We start from the raw sequence: 21302 nt of genomic DNA, 5'->3' as shown, positions 1-21302 counted from the left end.
AGCTGTCTAGATCATCAGGCTCAATGAGTACTGATCAATGGCTCCACGTCTAGTTGGCAGCCGATATCAAGCGGAGTGTCCCAACGGTCGGTCCTGGGGCTGGTTTTGTTCAATATCTTCATTAATGACTTGGAGGATGGCATGGACTGCACTCTCAGCAAGTTTGCAGATTACATTAAACTGGGAGGAGTGGTAGATACACTGGAGGGTAGGGATAGGATACAGAGGGACCTAGACAAATTAGAGGACTGGGCCAAAAGAAACCTGATGAGATTCAACAAGGACAAGTGCAGAGTCCTGCACTTAGGATGGACGAATCCCATTCACAGGATCAGGGCTCCTCCCAAGGGGCTGCGCAGTGGGGAAAAGGGAGGTTTTAGTTACCTGTCCTTGGTCCATTTCATGACAGGGGCCGGCTCCCCAACTGCACTGCACGGCAGCCTCACGTCCTTATCCATGGAATGGTGACGGTGCCGCCGAAGGAGATGGTCTGGGCTGGGAAGAAAGGAACATCAGTCTGGCCGGACGAGCCAGGCACACAGAGCCTGCCTATCCCACCAGTGCAGACCCCACCCTGCTGCACCCGGGGCTGAGATTCACCACCTTTGTCGATGCCGCAGAACCTGCTCCAAGCCCATGGGCAGATGGAGTAGCCGGTGCATCGCGAGGTGCCGGCTACGGCTAGTTCTGGAGACGAGGGGCCGACCCAGAGCCAGCACCAGGGCACATGTCAAACCCGAGCCTGGATGCAGAGTGCGTAGTGGGCCCCCCAGCCTCTATATTGAGCCAAATCTAAATGCCAGACGACCCGACCCTTCCACCTCTCCCAGGACTCTGTTACCCAGAGAGACACCCAGCTCCCCTCCACTCAGCCCCATTGCCCCATCCCATCTGCCCACCCCACCCCACCGGCCCTGCCGCACCTTTCCCAATGACCTTTGCACTGATGTTGCTGCGTCCTGCCGAGGTCACAGCCACCACCCACAGCACATCCTGCTGCCTGCGGGTGAGGTGGGCGATGCAGTAGAAGACTTGCTCGGGGCTGGTCTCGTACTCGCTGGGGGCCTGGTCGGGGGAAGGAGGGGACACAGCTGGTTAATCAGGACAAGGTGAACTCCCTTTCATGCACCTCTTCCTGCCCAGGCTTTGATGCAGCCACCAACCCCCCAGTACAATCACACTAGTCATAGCAGTCTAGGCAACCTGACCCCTGCTCAGACAAGTCCTGGCTTTAAGGGATCACCTCAGATTAGCCTTGTGTGAGGCCACCATCTCGGCTGACCCCAAGGATCAGACAGGGACCTGCAGAGAGAAACTCTGGAGCTTGTGCTAATGAGGGCAGTAGACTCTGATGCAAGATTTCTTTTCCCCTGGTACTAAATCCAGCCGAAGTTACCATCTCCATTGGCAATGTTGGGGAGGCTCTTCTTTCTGCCTCTCCCACACAGTGGTTCTCTGCCCTGAACCCCCATCCCATCACGCCTTTAGGACTACAAATAGAAAGCAGCTCTTGCAACGACACCTGAAATAGACACTCTGCACAGCAGACTTTGCTCAGACATGAGAAACCTGCAAAGAAACTGCAAAAATTGGGCTTATTTTTGGCTTAATTACTTTCTGAGTTTCCTGTTGGACAGTTTTTGGCTTGCAGATTGTTGGGCTTCTAGCCTGCGAAGAAAACTACAGCAAGTACAGATGTGGAATTCAAAGCATTGATCGCTTACCCACACCAAGTTAAGTGGGAGGCAAAAAGGAAAGGACTGTTCATGTCTGCTTAGAAGGATGCTCAGGCTGATCAGGTCCACTTCTGCCAGTTTCTGCTCGGCCTGGGGTTCCTGGATACTTCCTCTGCAAGTGCACATGCAAAACCCATGCATGACCAATCAGTACAACAAGTTCTATTCGTGCATGAAATCTTACCCTCATCCCTTCCTTCCTCTCCCATGCCATCCACCTGAGCCCAACTCAATGAACAGAGATGAGTTCAAGCACAGAAAAAAGCCAAGCAAAAGCCATCACTACACAAAATTCAATTGGTCCAAGTAATCTTGCCCTCATCCCTGCCTCCCTCTCCCGTCCCATCTACATCAGGCCAACTCGATGAACCATGACCGAGTCAACACCGACAGTCACTGCTCCACTGTAGCGCCCACTGCCCCGCATGATTTTCTCCGCTTCTACTTCTCCATGGATCCCAAGACCTAGCCTGTGGGGATGCACACCTAGCACCTCGCCCGTGTCCTATAAAGGAAGACAGCACAAAGAAAGGCAAGAACAGAGAGACAGAAGAGGGTGTGTGTTGGCCAACGTACCAGAGGAGAGAGACAGAGAGAAAAACACAGGAGGAAGGCAAGCAACTCGCCACCTGGAATCAACTTTCTGGATCTAACGATTTCTGCAGAGGACACAGCGCTTGTGAACAAAGAAGTGAGCAGCCCCTGAAAATGGGGACCTTGTCTCCCTCAGAACCATAGCTAGTCAGGAACGTTTTCTTACAAACACAGACCTAGCTAACGGGACGTGCCTACCTGGAGCGAAGCGGGCCGTGAGCAGAGCAATCACCAAAACAGACACTTTTCTCATTGAGAGTGGTGGCTGCTCCACTCCCAGCTGGACAGCTCTTACCTGGCATCAGTAATGCTTGCTATCTCATCGCTCTCACTCGCTTTCCATCGCATGAGGGAAGTGGACGCTGACCCTCCACTTCTTTTCTATTGGTACTAACCCAGCACAAAGGGGGGAAACAAACAGGTTAGCATCTCAGTCAGCAACGTTACATAGGTTCTTCTCTCATTTTCCGCACCCCAGACCTCCACCCATAACCCTTTTTCCGTTACACCTTCAGGACCACAACTAGAAAGAAGCCTGTTGCAACTACACCCAAAACAGCCACTCTGAGCAGGAGACTTGTGCCTTTCCCTTGTCTGAATCCCACAGAGCCACATACCCAAAGAGGAACAAAACTGGAGTGACAACAGAGGAGGAATTCCAAGCACTGACCTCTTACTCACACCCCGTTATGAGGAAGGTAGAAAGTTGAGGTCTGTTAATCTCTGCTTAGAAGGATGGCCAGGCTGCTCAGGTCCATGTCTGCCAATTTCTCCTCTGGCTGCTGCTCCTGGATGATTCCTCTGCAAATGCAGCAAGTAACCCAAGCAAAAGCCATCACTACACAAAATTCAATTGGTACACGAAATCTTGCCCTCATCCCTGCCTCCCTCTCCCATCCCATCTGCTTCAGCTCCACTAGAGCAGAGATTCAGTCAACACCCGCAGTCACCGTTGCACTCTCGTGCCCACTACCCTGCATGATTTCAGTCCCTTCCTACTTGTTCATAGCTCCCGAGACCAAGCCTGTGGGGATGCATACCTACCACACCTGCCCATGTCCTAAGAAAGTCGACAGCACAAGGAAAAGGCAAGGACAGAGAGAGAGTGACAGACAGAGTGTGTGTTGGCCAACACATTAGAGGAGAGAGACAGAAAAACGTGGGAGGAAGTCAAGTAACTCACTAGCTGGAGTCATCCCCCTGGGTCCAACCCTCTGCTGCGTAGGACACACTGCTTGTGGACAGATAAATGACCAGCCCCTGAAAACGGGGACCTTGTCTCCCTCGTAACCACAGCTAGTCAGGAATCTTTTCCTACAAACCAAGCCACAGCTAACAACCAGACCAACCCTGGAGGCAGGTGGGCCGTTACCAGAGTCTTCAGCGAACTAGACACTTATCTCACTGGTGGTGATGGCTGCTCCGCTCCCACCTCGATGGCATCGCCATAGCCTGGCATCAACAACGCTCACTGTCTCACAGATCTTGTATGCTTTCCGTCTCACAACGGGGACCTTGACTTCTCTCTCTGCGGTACTAAGCACAACACAAGATATCATCGGAATCTGCAGTGTTGTGTAGGTGGTTCTTCTCTCATCTCCCATTACACCTTTATAGATACAATTAAAAAGCACACAACGCACACTCGACATGTGGAGCTCCTTGCCAGAGAATGCTGTGAAAGCCAAGACTATAACAGGGTTAAAAAAAGAACTAGGTAAATTCATGGAGGACACGTGCATCAATGGCTATTGGTGAGGATGGGCAGGGATGGTGCCCTTATCCTCTGTTTGCCAGAAGCTGGGAATGGGCGACACAGGATGGATCACTTCTCGATTCCCTGTTCTGTTCACTCCCTCTGAAGCACCTGGCGTTAGCCAGTCAGAAGACAGCATACTGGGGGGTAGCTGGACCCTTGGTCTGCATAACATATGAATGTAAGAATGGCAGTGCTTGGTCAGTCTATTGCACCTGCCCCCAATAGAGCAGGGGTCCCCAACCTTTTAGTGTGGCGGGCGCCGGACAACTAGCCACCGAGGAGCGTGGTCACCAAACAAGCAGCCGCCAAGAACCAGCGTTATTGAGAGGCACCGCCACCGAAAATCAGCAACATTTCGGCAGCAACGCTTCTTGATGACGCTGGTTCCGGGTGGTATTTCGGCGGCTGCTTGTTTGGCAATTAGTAGGCAGGTGCACATAGCTGTCTCGGCAGGCACCATGGCACCCACAGGCACTGCATTGGGGACTCCTGCAATAGAGTCACACTAAGGAGACTATTGTCTCTTCTCCTCATCATAATCCCACAGCTACTCCCACAATAGCGAAATTCTCCTCCCACACCCAGAACAAGGAGGAAAACTTTTATGAGAAACCAAACCCACCTAAAGGGAAGCAGCTGCCTGTACTCAGCCTCTACCATGCATTTACCTTAGGCTTCAGCTGTGACGCTAGAAGTCATGAAGTGTAGTTATGCAGGAGGCAGAAAGTGAGGACTGTTCATGTCTGCTTAGAATGATGTTCAAACTGCTCAGATCCAGTTTCTCCTCCAGCTACGGCTCCAGAACAACAATTCCTCTGTAAGAACAGCTACAAAAGCCAAGCATGAGCCATCATTACACAGAGCTCTTGCCCTCATCCCTGCCTCCCTCTTCCATCCTACCTTCATCGGCCCCCCACGATGAGACCAAGCTAACACTGACAGTCACCGCTCCACTTGCACCGACAGCCCTCCATGATTTTCGTCCCCTCCTACTACTCCATGGCTCACGAGACATGCAATACACACGTGCCAGTGTTCTATAAAAGGAGACGGCACAAGAAGGGGGGCGAAGAGAGAGAGCGTGTTGGCCAACACACTAGAGTAGAGAGCGAGAGAGAAACATGGGAAGAAATCAAGCAACTCATCACCTGGAGTCATCCTCCTCGATACAACCTTCTGCTGCGGAGTAGAAACTGTTCCTGACCAGAGAAGTGAGCCACCTCTGAAAATGGGACCTTTTCTCCCTCGTAACCCACAGCTAGTGGGGAACCTTTTCCTACACACCCAGCCCTACATTACCGGGCTTCCCAACTTGAACTCAGGCGGGGTGTGAGCAGAGCCCTCCCCAAACCAGACACTTATGTCACTGACAGTGGCCTCTACTCAGCTCCCAGATGGATGGCGCTTGTCTGGGATCAACAATGATCGCAGTCTCGCTGATCTCACTCACTTTCCACCATGTCATGGCAGTAGACTGACGCTTGACTTCTTTTCCCTTGGTACTAAACCCAGGACAAAGGGGAAAAACCCAAAAAATTAGCATCACCGCCTGCAATGTGTTGTTGTCTTTTCATTTCACTTCTCCTATATCCCATGGCTCCGCTCGCAACCCCTCTCCCATTACTACTATAGAACTGCAACTAGAAGGGACCCATTGTAACGGCATGCAAAATAGTCACTTTGTTCAGGAAATTCTTGTCTCTTCCCCAGCCTTAATACCAGAGCCTCTTACCCAGTCAGAAACATGAGGATTATTCATGTCTCTTTAGAAGGATGCCCAAGCTGCTCAGATCCACTTCTGATATATTAGCTGGATGATAAGTCTCCTAGACGATTCCTCTGCAAATTAATGAAGCCAAACAATAACTATCACTATACACAGCACTACTGGTGCTTGCAATCTTGAACTCATCCCTTCCTCCCTCTTCCATCCCATCTACATCAGCCCCACTCGATGAACAGAGACCAAGTTAACACCAACAGTCATTGCTCCACTTCAGCACCCACAGCCCCACATGACTTTCGTCCCCTCCTACTACTCCATGGCTCCCAAGACCTAACCTGTGGCGATGCACACCTAGCATGCCTGCCCATGTCCTACAAAGGCAGATAGTGCAACGATAGAGAACGGGTGTGTGTTGGCCAATATACTAGGGAACAGAGAGAGAGAGAGAGAGAGACATGGGAAGAAGGCAAGCAACTCTCCACCTGCAGTCATCCTCCTGGATCTAACCTTCTGCTGCAGAGAACACAGCGCTACTAGCCAGAGAACTGAGCAGACCCTGAAAATGGGGACCCTGTCTCCCTCATAAGCACAGCTACTCAAAAAACAGAGCAATCACCAAGACAGACACTTATCTCATTGAGAGTCGCATCTGTTCTCCCAGTTGCACGGCTTGTTCATGGCAGCAATAACTCTCGTGGTCCCATTGCTCTCGCTTGATTTCCATCGCATGAGGGTAGTAGACTGATGCGAGCTCTCTTTTCCCTTGGTACTAAATCCAGCAGAGGGGGAAAAAACAAACAAGTTACCATCTCTGTTGACAATGTTGGGGAGGCTCTTCTTTCTGCCTCTCCCACACAGTGGTGATCTGCCCTGAACCCTCCTCCCATCACACCTTTAGCATTACAACCAAAAAGCATCCCTTGAAACAACACCTAAAATACGCACTCTGCAGACGCTGGTCAGACGCATCAAACCTTATGAAAGGAGGAGAGCGGACTCTGACCCTCCACTTCTTTTCCCTTGGTACTGAACCCAGCACAAGGGGGAAAACAAATCAGTTACCATCTCAGTCTGCAACATGCATAGGTTCTTCTTGCATCTACCTCACCTCAGGGCTCCACCCTCAACCGTTCCTCCCATTACAGCTTTAGCACTGCAACTAAAAAGCAGCCCACTGCACCTACATCCAAAATACTCACTCTGCACAGGAGACTTGTACCTCTCCCTATTCTGAATCCCACACAGCACTATGTTCAACGAGGAAGTTCACAGTCTCTGAACAAAACCGAAGCAAGTAGAGATGAGGAATTCCAAACACTGACCCCTTACAGCCAGTTATGCAGGAGGCAGAAAGCTGAGGACTGTTCATGTCTGCTTAGGATGTCCAGGCTGCTCAGGTTCCCTTCTGCAACTTTCTCCTCTGGCTGGGGCTCCTGGACAGCTCCTCTGGAAGCGCAGCTGCAAAAGCCAAGCATGAGCCATCACTACACACAGCTCTATTGGTGCATGAAATCTTGCCCTCATCCCTGCCTCCCTCTTCCATCCCATCTACATCAGCCCCACTCGATGAACAGAGACCGAGTTAACACCAACACTCACCGCTCCGCTCTCGTGCCCATTACTCTGCATTATGTTCATGCCCTCCTACTTCTTCATGGCTCCTGATACATAGGCTGTGGGGATGCACTCCGAGCACGCCTGCCTGTGTGCTAAGAAGGAAGACGGCACAAGGAGAGGCAAGGACAGACAGAGAGAGAGAGAGAGAGAGAGAGAGAGAGAGAGAGAATGTTGGCCAACACAGTACAGAAGAAAGAGAGAAACATGGGAGGATGGCAAGCAACTTTCCACCTGCAGTCATCCTCCAGGATCTAACCTTCTGCTGCAGAGGACACACTGCTACTGGCCAGAGAACTGACCAGCCCCTGACAATGGGGACCTGTCTCCCTCATAATGACAGCTACTCAGGAACCTTTTCTTACAAACCCAGCCCCAGCTAATGGGGTGTCCCTACCTGATGGAGCAGAACCCTCAGCAAAAGAGATACTTATCTCAGTGATAGTAGCGGCTGTTCTGCTCCCAGATGGACGGCTGCTGCCTGGCACCAACAATGCTCACAGTCTCGTCACTCTCACTCGTTTTCCATCACAAGGGCTGTAGACTCTCACACGTGACATCTTTTTCCTTGGCACTAAAACCAGAGGATAAAACAAGTAAGTTACCAGCTCAGTCGGCAACGTCTCATAGGCTCTTCTTTTCGCCTCTCCTGCACAGCGGGACTCCACCCTCAACCATCTTCCCTTTACACCTTTAGGACTACAAGTAGAAAGCACACCTTGCAACTACACCCGACAGAGTCATTGTGCACAGCAGACTCTGGCCCCTCCCCAGCCTTAATCCCACAGAGCCCCGTACCCAACAAGGAACCACATGGTCTGTGAAGTAAACTACAGCAAGTACAGATGAGGAATTGAAAGCACTGACCACTTACTCATAGCCACTTAAGCGGGAGGCAGAAAGATGAGAACTATTCATGTCTCCTTAGAAGGCTGTCCAGGCTTCTCAGGTCCACTTCTGCCATATTCTCGACCGGTGAGGGCTCCTGGATGATTCCTCTGCAAACTAATAAAGCCAAGCAAGAACTATCACTACACAGAGCTCTATTGCTGTGTTTAATCTTACCCTCATCCCTGCCTCCCTCTGCAGTCCCATCTACATCTGCCCCACTCGATGAACAGAGACTGACTCAACTCCAACAGATACCACTCTACTCCACTATCCACTACCCTGCAGGATTTTGTCCCCTCCTACTTCTTCACAGCTCCCGATACACAGCTTTTGGGGCTGCACACCTAGCACGCCTGCCCGTGTCCTAGGAAGGGAGACAGCACAAGGAGAGGAAAGGAGAGAGAGAGTCCATGGGGCTGATCAATGGACACGTTGAGTAGGAATTTGGGGTCCATGCATCAGTGGCTTAGTTGTATGATATCTGGGGGTGGGGACTGCACTGTGAGGTAGAGGGGTTTAGGGTTCCCAAGCTGTACTGAGGGAATGTGGGATTCATAAGCCTTGGAGAGTAAGGGCAGGGTGGAGGGGGTTGAAAGGCCCCAGTGTGGCTGAGAAGGGTAACAGGAACTGGAGAGGGAAGCCTGGCTGGCTGTGGGTGGCATGGGGAAATGTGGTGCTGGGGAAGTGGGGCCCAGCAAAGGAGAAATAGGTTGGAGCCAATTGGGGTTGAGGTATAGGGATTGGGTGTCATGGAGGATGTTGGGGTGCCCTGAGATGGGGAACAGATGGGGTGGATTGGAGGGCCATGTGCAGGGGGCAGATTGGGGTGGGGTGAGTGGAGTGCTGGCAAGTCTGGGGATGCCGGAGCAGGTTGGAGGAGGTTGAATGGGTCCCGGTGGGGGGCAAGCTGGAATGCACTGAAGGAGATGCTGGGTGCATTACCTCGAATGGCCACCTGGTGTCACTAAGTATTTTCCTCCCAGAGCAAGAGTGAAACCGGGTGGCCAGTCCAGATAACTCACAAACCATTTCCCCTCATCAAGGGACAGTGACAACGAGGGGCCACTCGGGGTTAATGCACAAAGTATTTCCCTCATGGAGCAGCAGTGTCAGTGGGTGGCCTCTTGGGAGAATGCAGAGAGCATTTATCTCATGGAGCAAGACACACACCGGGTGGGCCAGGGCTGGCTCCAGACCCCAGCGCACCAAGCGTGTGCTTGGGGCGGCATTCCGCAGGGGGCGCTCTCCCTGTCGCTGGGAGGGCAGCAGGCGACTCTGGTGGACCTCCCGCAGGTATGTCTGCGGATGCTCCACCAGAGCCGTGGGACCGGTGACCGCCAGCGCGCCCCCCGCGGCATGCCGCCGTGCTTGGGGTGGCGAAATTGTTAGAGCCGCCCCTGGGGTGGGCACTCTGACTACTGGACAAAGCATTTCCTTCATGGAGCAACTGTGCATCACCCTGCGTGGCCACACAGTGTCACTGTTGCTCCATGCAGGAAATGCTCTGTGCAATACCCAGCGTGGCCACACGGTGTCACTGTTGCTCCATGCAGGAAATGCTCTGTGCATTACCCTGCATGGCCACACGGTGTCACTGTTGCTCCATGCAGGAACTACTCTGTGCATTACTCTGCGTGGCCACACGGTGTCATTGTTGCTCCATGCACAAAATGCTCTGTGCATTACCCTGCGTGGCCACACGGTGTCACTGTTGTTCCACGCACGAAATGCTCTGTGCATTACCCTGCGTGGCCACACGGTGTCACTGTTGTTCCACGCAGGAAATGCTCTCTGCAATACCCTGCGTAGCCACACGGTGTCACTGTTGCTCCACGCAGGAACTGCTCTGTGCATTACCTCACGTGGCCACACGGTGTTACTGTTGCTCCATGCAGGAACTGCTCTGTGCATTACTCTGCGTGGCCACACGGTGTCATTGTTGCTCCATGCGCAAAATGCTCTGTGCATTACCCTGCGTGGCCACACGGTGTCACTGTTGTTCCACGCAGGAAATGCTCTGTGCATTACCCTGCGTGGCCACACGGTGTCACTGTTGTTCCATGCAGGAAATGCTCTCTGCAATACCCTGCGTAGCCACACGGTGTCACTGTTGCTCCACGCAGGAACTGCTCTGTGCATTACCTCACGTGGCCACACGGTGTTACTGTTGCTCCATGCAGGAACTGCTGTGCATTACCCTGATTGGCCACACGGTGTCATTGTTGCTCCATGCACAAAATGCTCTGTGCATTACCCTGCGTGGCCACACGGTGTCACTGTTGCTCCACGCAGAAACTGCATTGTGCATTACCCTGCGTGGCCACATGGTGTCACTGTTGCTCCACGCAGGAACTGCTCTGTGCATTACCTCGCGTGGCCACACGGTGTTACTGTTGCTCCATGCAGGAACTGCTCTGTGCATTACCCTGATTGGCCACACGGTGTCATTGTTGCTCCATGCGCAAAATGCTCTGTGCATGACCCTGCGTGGCCACATGGTGTCACTGTTGCTCCATGCAGGAACTGCTCTGTGCATTACCCTGCGTGGCCACACGGTGTCACTAGTTATTTCCCTCATGGAGCCACAGAGACACTAGGTCAGGGGTCAGCAACCTCTGGCAGCCAAGTGCCAAAGACGTCACGGGAGCCGATTTTCAATGGCACGCGGCTGCCTGCCGGGACTCCAGGGTGCCATTATAAATCCTGCCAGCACGGCAAGCCGCAGGGTCTGCGCTTCCGGGCTGGAGCACCGGGCTGAGCGCAGCAAGCCGCCGGCCCCTCCCCCACCTTCTCCCCTCCCCTGGATCCCTGCCACCACCCGCAGAGCTCTGGGGCCGGGGCTGCGCACTCCCGTGGGGCACCGTTTGGCTCTGGAGGGAGGCAAAGATGCTCCCCGCTTGTCCAGAGCCCTGCCCCCGCACGCGCAGCACTCTGAAGGGCGGGGCTGTGCGCTCCCACGGGGCAGCATAGGCTGGCTCTGCTTGGAGGCTCATGGTAAGGGGATCTGGGGCCGGGCAGGTTGGGTAAGGGCAGTCAGGGGACAGGGTTGGTTGGATAGGGTGTGGGATCCTGGGGGTGGCAAGGGGCGGGGTCTCTGGAGGCAGCAGACAAGGAACAGGGGGGTGGATGGGGCATGGGAATTCCGGGGTCTGTCAGGGGGTGGGGACTGGATAGGGGTCAGGGGACACTTAGGGTGGGGGGCTCTCTGGAGGAGGTGGTTAGGGGACAAGGAGCTGCGGCGGTTGGATGAGTCAGGAGTTTGGGGGGGCTGTCAGGAGGCATGGGGAGGGTTGGATGGCTCAGGAGTTCTGGGGGTCCTGTCAGGGGGTGGGGGTGTGGATAAGGGTTGGGGCAGTCAGGGGACAGGTAGGGGGTAGGCTCCTAGGGGGGCAGTCAGGGGACAAGAACAGGGCAGCTTAGATAAGGGATAGGGTTCTGGGGGGCAGTTAAGGGCAGGGGTCCCAGGAGGGGGGGCAGGGGACAAGGAGCGGAGGGGGTTGGAGGTTCTGAGGGGGGCAGTCACCCAGCCCTCTGCCCTGAGCCCTGACACTCCCCACACACACATACCCAGCCCCCCCGCCCTGACACCTGCACCCCCCTCACATGGCCCCAGTCCTCTGTCGGGACTCTTGCCCCCCTGCACATCCCCACCCCCACCCTGAGCACCAAACGGGAGCTCCTGCACCCCCACTCACATTCGCACCTGCACCCCTCACACCAAATGGGAGCTGCCCCGGTAAGTGCCCCCACACCCAGACCTCCTGCCCCAACCCTGAGCCCCCTCCCTCATTCTAGCTCCTGGCCAGACCCTTCAGGCCCAGCCCTGTGCTCCGTCCACTCCCACCCTCAGCTCAGTGCAGAGAGAGGAAGAGAATGGACCAGAACCAGGGAGAAGGTAGCTACCTGCTGTATGTGGGCAGGGCCCCGCCCAGCCTGCTGGCGGCCTAGTGGAACAGAACCCCAGACCAGCAGCGGATGGAGCAGGCCAGCGGTGTAAGATCAACATTTTAATTTAATTTTAAATGAAGCTACTTAAACATTTTGAAAACCTTGTTTATTTTACAATACAACACTAGTTTCTATGTCTATATATTATATAACTAAATAGACCTTCTGAAAAACATTAAGGTTTCGTGTGCCAGCAATACATTTTAGAGTGAATAAATGAAGACTCAGCACACCGCTTGTGAAAGGTTGCCGACCCCGATATAGACAATAACGCTATTTCACTCCAGTGTCTTCCTAAATGTTAATATTGCTTTTTTGATCTTTGAATCACAGCTATAGCAATAGACAAGACCCAAGCTAACATTTACCCTTCTATCTCTAACAATGCAGGCTGCATTTCAAACCTCTATTCCTTTACAGATCTTCCTAACCAGTCTTTAAAGTTCGGCCATGGGTCAAAGTCAGTTTGTGAGTTAATTAACTCTTGCTGGCCCCGTCACCTTACAATGAGATATTACATTACACTCAGATCACCACCAGGTCTCTGTGGCTTTGAGCTCCTTAGGACCTAGCCTTTAAAATGCTCTTTGCCACTGACCAATCCCTGTGAGAAGGGTGCAGGTCTCCCCTTTCTAGCTCCTCTTGGGCCGCTGGCACTTGCTGGGCAATGAGACCACGCTCTCCTGAGGGAACGGAGGTCTCTCCATTACGGCGCTTTTCACTCTGCCCCATTCAAACGCCCCTGGCTTAAGAACCACCCTGTAAGGAAGGTTTGGGTCTCCTTTGCCATGCAAATTAAGCCACAGGTCACTTTGACACACCTGGCAAAATGACTGCCCTGTAACCAGGGTGTAAGGTCTTATCCCTCGGACCCTTAAACTAGGGGAGCCTTCTTGTGGTTTTGGCTGAGCAACCCCCTCTCCCCCTCCCTTGAAAAGGGTTGAGCTTCTATTTCTCTTAGAAATAATTCTGGGGGACTTTTACTGTGACTTTTTTTTTTTTTTTTTTTTTTTTTTTTTTTGGAGATTTGAAGTGAAATCTTACTTGCGACCTATCCTGGTCAGATGCAACATGGTGTGGCGAAGGGGCAGCTGTAAGGGGATGGCGAAGGCTGTGGAAAATTCGCCCCTTTTCTCAAAACAGCCAAAGAAATGACCCAACCATGTAAATGTCACAAAGTCTGGAAATGAACAGGTGAGGTGGGGGGCTCCTTTCAGACCCTCACTTCCACCTCATCCTTCCTCAAGTCCTTTTGCCCTGCCCAATTTACACCGCTCAACCAACCACAACTTTGACCCTTTGTTTTCTTGTGCACAAGAAAGACACCGTCACACTGATGAGTGTTTAACTGTAGACATTCGGACAGCTCCCTCAGCTGTGTCCAAATTCCAGGCCTTGTGTCTCTTTGGAGACAGACAGAGGAGATTCCTAGGGCTACGTCCGGAGGGATTGATGTGGCTATCCTTTCTGAAATGTATTGATGTTCAGGTGTTGTAAGCACATGCGGTAGTATTCAGAGCCAGCACGTGGGTGCACCTAACCCTACTAACAGGACTGCGTCACAAGGAAGGGGGGTCTTTTCTGGTCAAGGTTAGGGAGCACAAAGTTATCTTCTTGGTGAGGTAGGAAGGTAAGTCTGGAAGGATGTCACTGAGAGATGGAGGATTGATCAGAAAGGAGACACTCAGCAGGATCCCTTCCTTACCTGTTCATTTCCAGATCTTTTCACATTGGGGACTTCCCCCCGCCCCCCGCACACACCGAGTTTAAAGGAGGAATATTTTACTAAAGAAAGGGTGACCGCCCTGTAATCAGGGTTCAGGCCCCTTTTCTCCTGTCTGCATTGGCCCTCTTAATGGCACCCAACATAGTCACTCTGCAGAGCAGATTCTGGCCCCTCCCCAGCCACAGAGCCCCGTACCCAAGGAGGAAGCACACGGCCTATGAAAAAAACTACAGCAAGTACAGATGAGGAACAGCCAGTTATGCAGAAACCCGAGGACTATTCATGTCTCCTTAGAAGGATGTCCAGGCTTCTCAGATCCACTTCTGCATATTCTCCTCCGGCGAGGGCTCCTGGACGATTCCTCTTCAAATTAATAAAGCCAAGCAAGGACCATCATTACACAGAGCTCTATGAATGTCCTCATCCCTGCCTCCCTCTCCCATTCCATCTACATCCCCGGGACCCAATGAACAGAGACTGAGTCAACATCCACAGACACTGCTCCACTCTAGCGCCCACTATCCTGCATGATTTTCATCCCCTCTTACTTGTTCATAGCTCCCGAAACCAAACCTGTGGGGATGCACACCTAGCACTCCTGCCCCGTTCTATGAAGGGAGACGGCCCAAGGAGAGGCAAGGACAGAGAGACAGAGAAAGAGTGTTGGCCAACACACTAGAGGAGAGAGAGAGAGAGAGAAACACAGGAGAAAGGCAAGTAACTCACCATCTGGAGTCATCCTCCTGGATCCAACCTTCTCCTGCGGAGGGCACACTGCTTGTGAACAGAGCAATGACAAGCCCCTGAAAATGGGGACCTTGTCTCCCTTGTATCCCCAGCTAGTCAGGAAACTCTTCTGACAAACCAGCCCCAGCTAACAGGGTGTCTGTACGTGGAGTCAGATGGGCTGTTAACAGAACCCTCAGCAAAACAGACACTTCTCTCACTGACAGTGGCATCTGCTTGGCTCCCAAATGAATGGCTCTTGCCTGGCATGAACAATGCTCACAGGCTCGCTGCTCTCACTCACTTTCCATTGCATGAGGGCAGTAGACTCTGACGTGTGACTTATTTTTCCTTGGTACGAAACCCAGCAGAGGAGAGAAAAACAAACAAATTAGCATCTCCATCTGCAATGTCACGTAGTCTCTTCATCTCCCATATCCCACGGCTCCGCCATCAAACCATCTCCTATTACTACTTTACATCTGCAACTAGAAGGGATCCATTGTAACTGCACCCAAAATAGTCACTTTGCTCAGGAGACTCCTGTCCCTTCCCCAGCCTTAATACCACTGTGCTCTGTACCCAGCGAGGAAGCACAAGGCCTGTGAAGTAAACTACAGCGAGTACAGGTAAGGAATTGAAAGCACTGACCTCTTACTCACAGCCAGTTGTTCAGAATGCAGAAAGCTGAGGACTGTTCCTGTCTGGTTAGAACCATGTCCAAGCTGCTCAGATCCACCTCTGCCAGTTTCTCCTCCGGCTCGAGGTCCTGGACAATTCCTCTGGAAGTGCAGCTGCAAAAGCCAAGCATGCGCCATCTCTACACACAGCTCTAATGGTAGTTGAAACGTTGCCCTCAATCCTGCCTCCCTCTTCCACCCCATCTACATCAGCCCCACTTGAACAGAGACCGATTCAACACTGACAGTCACTGCTCCACTCTCGCACCCACTACCCCGCATGGTTTTCGTCCCCTCCTACTACTCCAGGGCTTTCAAGACCTAACCTGTGGAGATGCACACCTCGCAGGCCTGCTTGTGTCCTAAGAAGGGAGATGGCACAAGGAAAGGAAAGGACAGATTAAGAGAGCGTTGGCCAACACACTAGAGAGACAGAGAGCGAGAAAATGAGAAACACAGGAGGAAGGCAAGCAACTTGTCACCTGGAGTCATCCTCCTGGATCCAACCTTCCGCTGCAGAGGACACACCGGTACTGGCCAGAGGACTGAGCAGCCCCTGAAAATAGGGACCTTGTCTCCCTCGTAACCACAGCAGAGCCTTCACCTAACAAGACACTTATCTCACGGACAGTGGTCCTTGCTCCACTCCCAGCTGGATGGCTCTTCCCTGGCATCAACAATGCTTAGAATCTCCCAGCTCTCGCTCCCTTTCCATGGCATGTGCGGAGTGGACTCTGACTCTGCACTTGGTACTAAACCCAGCACTAGGGGAAAAAACCCATCAGTTAGCATCTCAGTCTGCAACGTGCATAGGTTCTTCTTCTCCCATCTACCACACCTCACGGCTCCACCCTCAACCCTCCTCCCATTACAGCTTTAGCACTACAACTAAAATACTCACTCTGCACAGGAGACTTGTGCCTTTGCCTCGTCTGAATCCCACAGAGCACCGTGTCCAATGAGGAAATTCAGAGCCTCTGAACAAAACCGGAGCCAGTACAGATGAGGGATTCCAAGCACTGACCGCTTACTCACAGCCAGTTGTGCGGGAGGCAGAAATCTGAGGACCATTCATGTCTGCTTAGAAGGATGTCCAGGCTCCTCAGGTCTGCGTCTGCCACTTTCTCCTTCAGCTGCTGCTCCTGGACAATTCCTCTGCAAGCGCAGGAAATGAGCGAAGCAAGAGCCTTCACTACACAAAATTCAATTGGTGCAGGTAATCTTGCCCCTCATCCCTACCTCCCTCTCCCATCCTATCTACATCAGGCCAACATGGAGAGACAGTCAACATGCACAGTCACCCCTCCACTCTAGCGCCCACTACGATGCATGATTTTCGTCCCCTCCTACTTGTTCATAGCTCCCGAGACCTAGCCTGCGGGGATGCACACGTAGCACTCCTGCCCATGCCCTATGAAGCGAGACAGCAAAGAGAGAGAGAGAGAGAGAGAGAGAGAGAGAGAGAGAGAGAGTGAGTGTGTGTGTGTGTTGGCCAACACAGAGTAGAGAAGACAGAGAGAGAAACAGAGGAGGAAGGCAAGCAACTCACCACCTGGAGTCATCCTCATGGATCTAACCTTCTCCTGCCGAGGACACACCGATCCTGGCCAGAGAAATCATCAGCCCCTGAAAATGGGACCGTGTCTCCCTCAAAACCACAGCTAGTCAGGAACCTTTTCTTACAAACCCACCCCACCTAACGGGGTGTTTCTACCTGTAGCCAGGTGGGCCGTGAGCAGAACCCTCAGCAAAACAGATACTTATCTCAGTGATAGTAGCAGCTGTTCTGCTCCCAGATGGAGGGCTCCTGCCTGGCACCAACAACGCTCGCAGTCTCGTCACTCTCACTCATAAGGGCAGCAGACTTTGACATGCGACGTCTTTTTGCTTGGTACTAAAACCAGGGGATAAAACAAGTAAGCTACCGTCTCAGTCAGAAATGTCTTAGGCTCTTCTTTTCCCCTCTCACGCACAGCGGGGTTCCGCCCTCTACCCATTACACCTTTAGGACTAAAAGTACAAAGCACCTCTTACAACAACACCCAACAGAGTCACTCTGCACAGCAGACTCTGGCCCCTCCTCACCCTTAATCCCACAGAGCCCTGTACCCAACAAGAAACCACACGGTCAATGAAGAATACTACAGTGAGTACAGATGACTGAGTTCAAAGCACTGAGCCCTTACTCACAGCCAGTTATGCAGAAGGCAGAAACCTGAGGACTATTCTTGTTTCCTTAGCAGGATGTCCAGGCTGCTCAGGTCCACTTCTGACATTCTCATCCGGCTGGGGCTCCTGGACGATTCCTCTGCAAACTAATAAAACCAAGCAAGAACTGTCACTACACAGAGCTCTATGAATGCCCTCATCCCTGCCTCCCTCTCCCATCTCATCTACATCAGCCCGACTCGATGAACAGAGACTGAGTCAACACTGATGGTCACCGCTCCACTCTAGCGCCCACTACCCTGCATGATTTTCATCCCCTCCTACTTCTTCATAGCTCCTGAGACCTAGCCTGTGGGGATGCACACCTAGCACTCCTGCCCGTGTCCTATGAAGGGAGACAGCACAAGGAGAGGCAAGGACAGAGACAGATTGTTGGCCAACACACTAGAGAAGAGAGAGAGAGAGAGAGAGAGAGAGAGAGAGAGAGAGAGAGAGAGAGAGAGAGAAAGGCAAGAAACTGATATGGGCCGTGAGCAGAACCCTCAGCAAAACAGACACTTATCTCACTGACAGTGGCGTCTGCTCGACCCCCACATTGACGGCTGTTGCCTGGCATGAACAATGCTCACAGGCTCGCTGCTCTCACTCACTTTCCATCGCATGAGGACAGTAGACTCTGATATGTGACTGCTGGGTTTAGTACCAAGGAAGAAGTAAAAGGAAGAAAAAAAAATATAATTACCATTTCCGTCTGCAATATCACGTAGTCTCTTCATTTCACATCTCCCGTATCCCACAGCTCTGCCCACAACCCATCTCCCATTACTACTTTACAGCTGCAACTAGAAGAGACCCATTTTAACTGCACCCAAAATAGTCACTTTGCTCAGGAGACTCTTGGCCCTTCCCCAGCCTTAATCCCAATGAGGAAGCACATGGCCTATGAAGGAAACAAGAGTGAGTACAGACAAGGAATTGAAAACACTGACTTCTTACTCATAGCCAGTTATCCAGAAGGCAGAAAGCTGAGGACTGTACATGTCTGCTTAGAAGGATGTCCAGGCAGTTCAGGTCCACTTCTGCCAGCTTCTTCTCCAGCTGAGACTCCTGGACAATTCCTCTGCAAACTAATAAAGGCAAGCAAGAACTATCACTACACCAGTGGTTCTCAACCTTTTGTACTGATGATCCCTTTTACATAGCAAGCTTCCGAGTGTGACCCTCCTCTTATAAATTAAAAACACTTTTTGTATATTCAACACCATTATAAATGCTGGAAGCAAGGTGATGTTTAGTATGGAGGATGACATTTCACAACCCCCCAAACAACAACCTTGCGGCCCCAACAGGACCTAAACCCCAGTTTGAGAACTCCTGCACTACATAGAGCCCAATTAAGGCCCTCTTCCCTGCGTCGCTTTCGATCTGTCTTAGCCCCACAACACCAACAGTCATCGCTCCAGTCTCGCACCGACTGCCCCGCATGATTTTTGTCCCCTCCTACTTCTTTATGGCTCCCGAGACACAACCTGTGGGGGTGCACACCTAGCTCGCCTGCCGATATCCTAAGAAGGGAGACAGCACAAGGAAAGGAAAGGACAGATTGAGAAAGTGTTGGCCAACACACTAGAGAAGAGAGAGAGAGAAACACAAGAGAAAGGCAAGCAATTCACCACCTGGACTCATTCTCCTAGATGCAACCTTCTGCTGCGTAGGACACACTGCTCCTGGCCAGAAAACTGAGCAGCCCCTAAAAATGGGGATCTTCTCTCTCTCTCTCTCAAAACCACAGCTAGTCAGGAACCTTTTCTTACAAACACAGCCTCAGCAAACGGGGCATCCCTTTCAGGAGCAAGGTGGGCCGTGAGCAGAGCAATCACCAAAACAGACACTTATCTCATTGACAGTGATGACTGTTCCATTCCCAGTTGGACGGCTTTTTCAAGGCATCAATAATTCTCGCAGTCCCATCACTCTCGCTCGCTTTCCATCGCATGAGGGCAGTAGACTGACTTGTCACTTCTTTTCCCTTGGTACTAAATCCAGCGGAAAAACAAGTCAGTCACCATCTCAATTGGCAATGTTGGGTAGCCGCTTCTTTTCGCCTCTCCCACATGGTGGGGCTCTGCCCTGAACCCTCCTCCCATCACGCCTTTATGACTACAAGTAGAAAGCACCCCTTGCGACGACACCTGAAATAGTCACTCTGCACAGATGACTCTGGTCAGACACACCAAACCTGTGGGGAAAACACGTAGAAATTGTGCTTCTTTTTGCCTTGTAACTTATTGCTTCTTGTAGCTTTTTGCTTCCAGCAAGCACGGACAAGGAGGAGCAAAGGGGACGGCTAGTTGAGGTGCACAGCGGGCCCACCACAGTCCCAGACTGCACGCCAGGGGAGATCTAGTCATTGAGTGTTGGGGTTCTTAGGGATTGGCTTGTTTTGGCCTTGTTTTCAAATGGGTTTATCTTGATTTTTGGCTTATTGTCAAAGTCGGAGTGCTTATTTCCCCAGTGAAAGTTAGCAATTGTGACTCTGGTCCCTTCCACAGCCTTAATCCCAAAGAGCCCCACACCCAACAAGGAAGCAAACAAAGTGTGAAGAAAATCACAGCAAGTACAGATGAGGAATTCCAAGCACTGACCACTTACCCACAGCCAGTTATGCACGAGGCAGAAAGCTGAGGACTGTTCATGTCTCCTTAGAAGAATGTCCAGGCTCCTCAGGCCCACGTCTGCCAATTTCTCCTCCGTCTGCTGCTCCTGGACAATTCCTCTACAAGTGCAGCAAATAAGCCAAGCAAGAGCACTCACTACAAAAAATTCAATTGGTGCGTGAAATCTTGCCCTCATCCCTGCCTCCCACATCAGCCCCACTAGAGCAGAGACTCAATCAACACCCACAGTCACTGCTTCACTCTAGCGCCCACTACCCTGCATCACTTCGGTCCCCTACTTGTTCATAGCTCACAAGACCTAGCCTGTGGGGATGCACACCTAACACACCTGCCCGTGTCCTACGAAGGAAGACAGCACAAGAGGAGGCAAGGACAGAGAAAGAGTGAGAGACAGACAGACAGAGTGTGTGTTGGCCAACACATTAGAGGAGAGAGAGAGAAAAACGTGGGAGGGAGTCAAGAAACAACAGCTGGAGTCATCCCCCTGGATCTAATATGCTGCGGAGGACACACTGGTCCTGGCCAGAGACATGAGCAGCCCCTGAAAATGGGGCCATCGTCTCCTTGTAACCGCAACTAGTCAGGAACCTTTTCTTACAAATCCAGCCCCAGCTAACGGGGCGTCCCTACCAGGAGCAAGATGGGCCTTGAGCAGAGCGATCACCAAAGACGACACTTATCTCATTGAGAGTGGTGGCGGTTCCGCTCCCAGATGGACGCCTTCTGCGTCGCATCAACAACGCTTGCAGACTCATCGCTCTTGCTCTCTTTCCATTGCACGAGGGCAGTAGACTCTGGCCTGTGACTTCTTTTCTCTTGCTACTAAACCCAGCACAAGGGGGAAAACCAAATCAGTTACCCTTTCAGTCAGCAACTTTGGGTAGGCTCTTATTTTCCCCTCCCGCACACAGTGGGGCTCCGCCCTCAACCCTATTCCCATTACACCGGTAGGACTGCAAGTAGAAAACACCCCTTGCAACGACACCCGAAATAGTCACTTTGCACAGCAGACTCTGGTCACACACACCAAATCTTAAAGGGGAAAATAAAACATA

At 52.0% G+C, this 21302-nt stretch overlaps 1 protein-coding gene across 2 annotated transcripts; it reads right to left on the bottom strand.

Moving 5' to 3' along the window:
- Positions 1-384: 384 nt before the first annotated feature.
- LOC123376672 (Down syndrome cell adhesion molecule-like protein 1 homolog) lies at positions 385-2921 on the bottom strand. Of its 2 annotated transcripts, none has more exons than XM_045028876.1 (3): positions 1725-2921; positions 937-1065; positions 385-495 (listed from the first exon to the last, which is right to left on the bottom strand). In XM_045028876.1, the coding sequence occupies exons 1-3, from the start codon at positions 1875-1877 to the stop codon at positions 451-453; spliced, it is 327 nt and encodes a 108-aa protein (XP_044884811.1). In that variant the 5' UTR covers positions 1878-2921; the 3' UTR covers positions 385-450. The 2 variants fall into 2 exon arrangements, with proteins under 2 accessions (XP_044884811.1, XP_044884810.1); XM_045028875.1 differs by having other exon boundaries at positions 394-495; positions 924-1065.
- Between the last annotated feature and the right edge of the window lie 18381 nt (positions 2922-21302).

Source organism: Mauremys mutica, chromosome 8 (genome assembly GCF_020497125.1).
Source record: "Mauremys mutica isolate MM-2020 ecotype Southern chromosome 8, ASM2049712v1, whole genome shotgun sequence".
Classification (NCBI taxonomy): domain Eukaryota; kingdom Metazoa; phylum Chordata; order Testudines; family Geoemydidae; genus Mauremys; species Mauremys mutica.
Note: the sequence above shows the minus strand (reverse complement) of the source record. Positions and strands in the feature narration are given on the sequence as shown.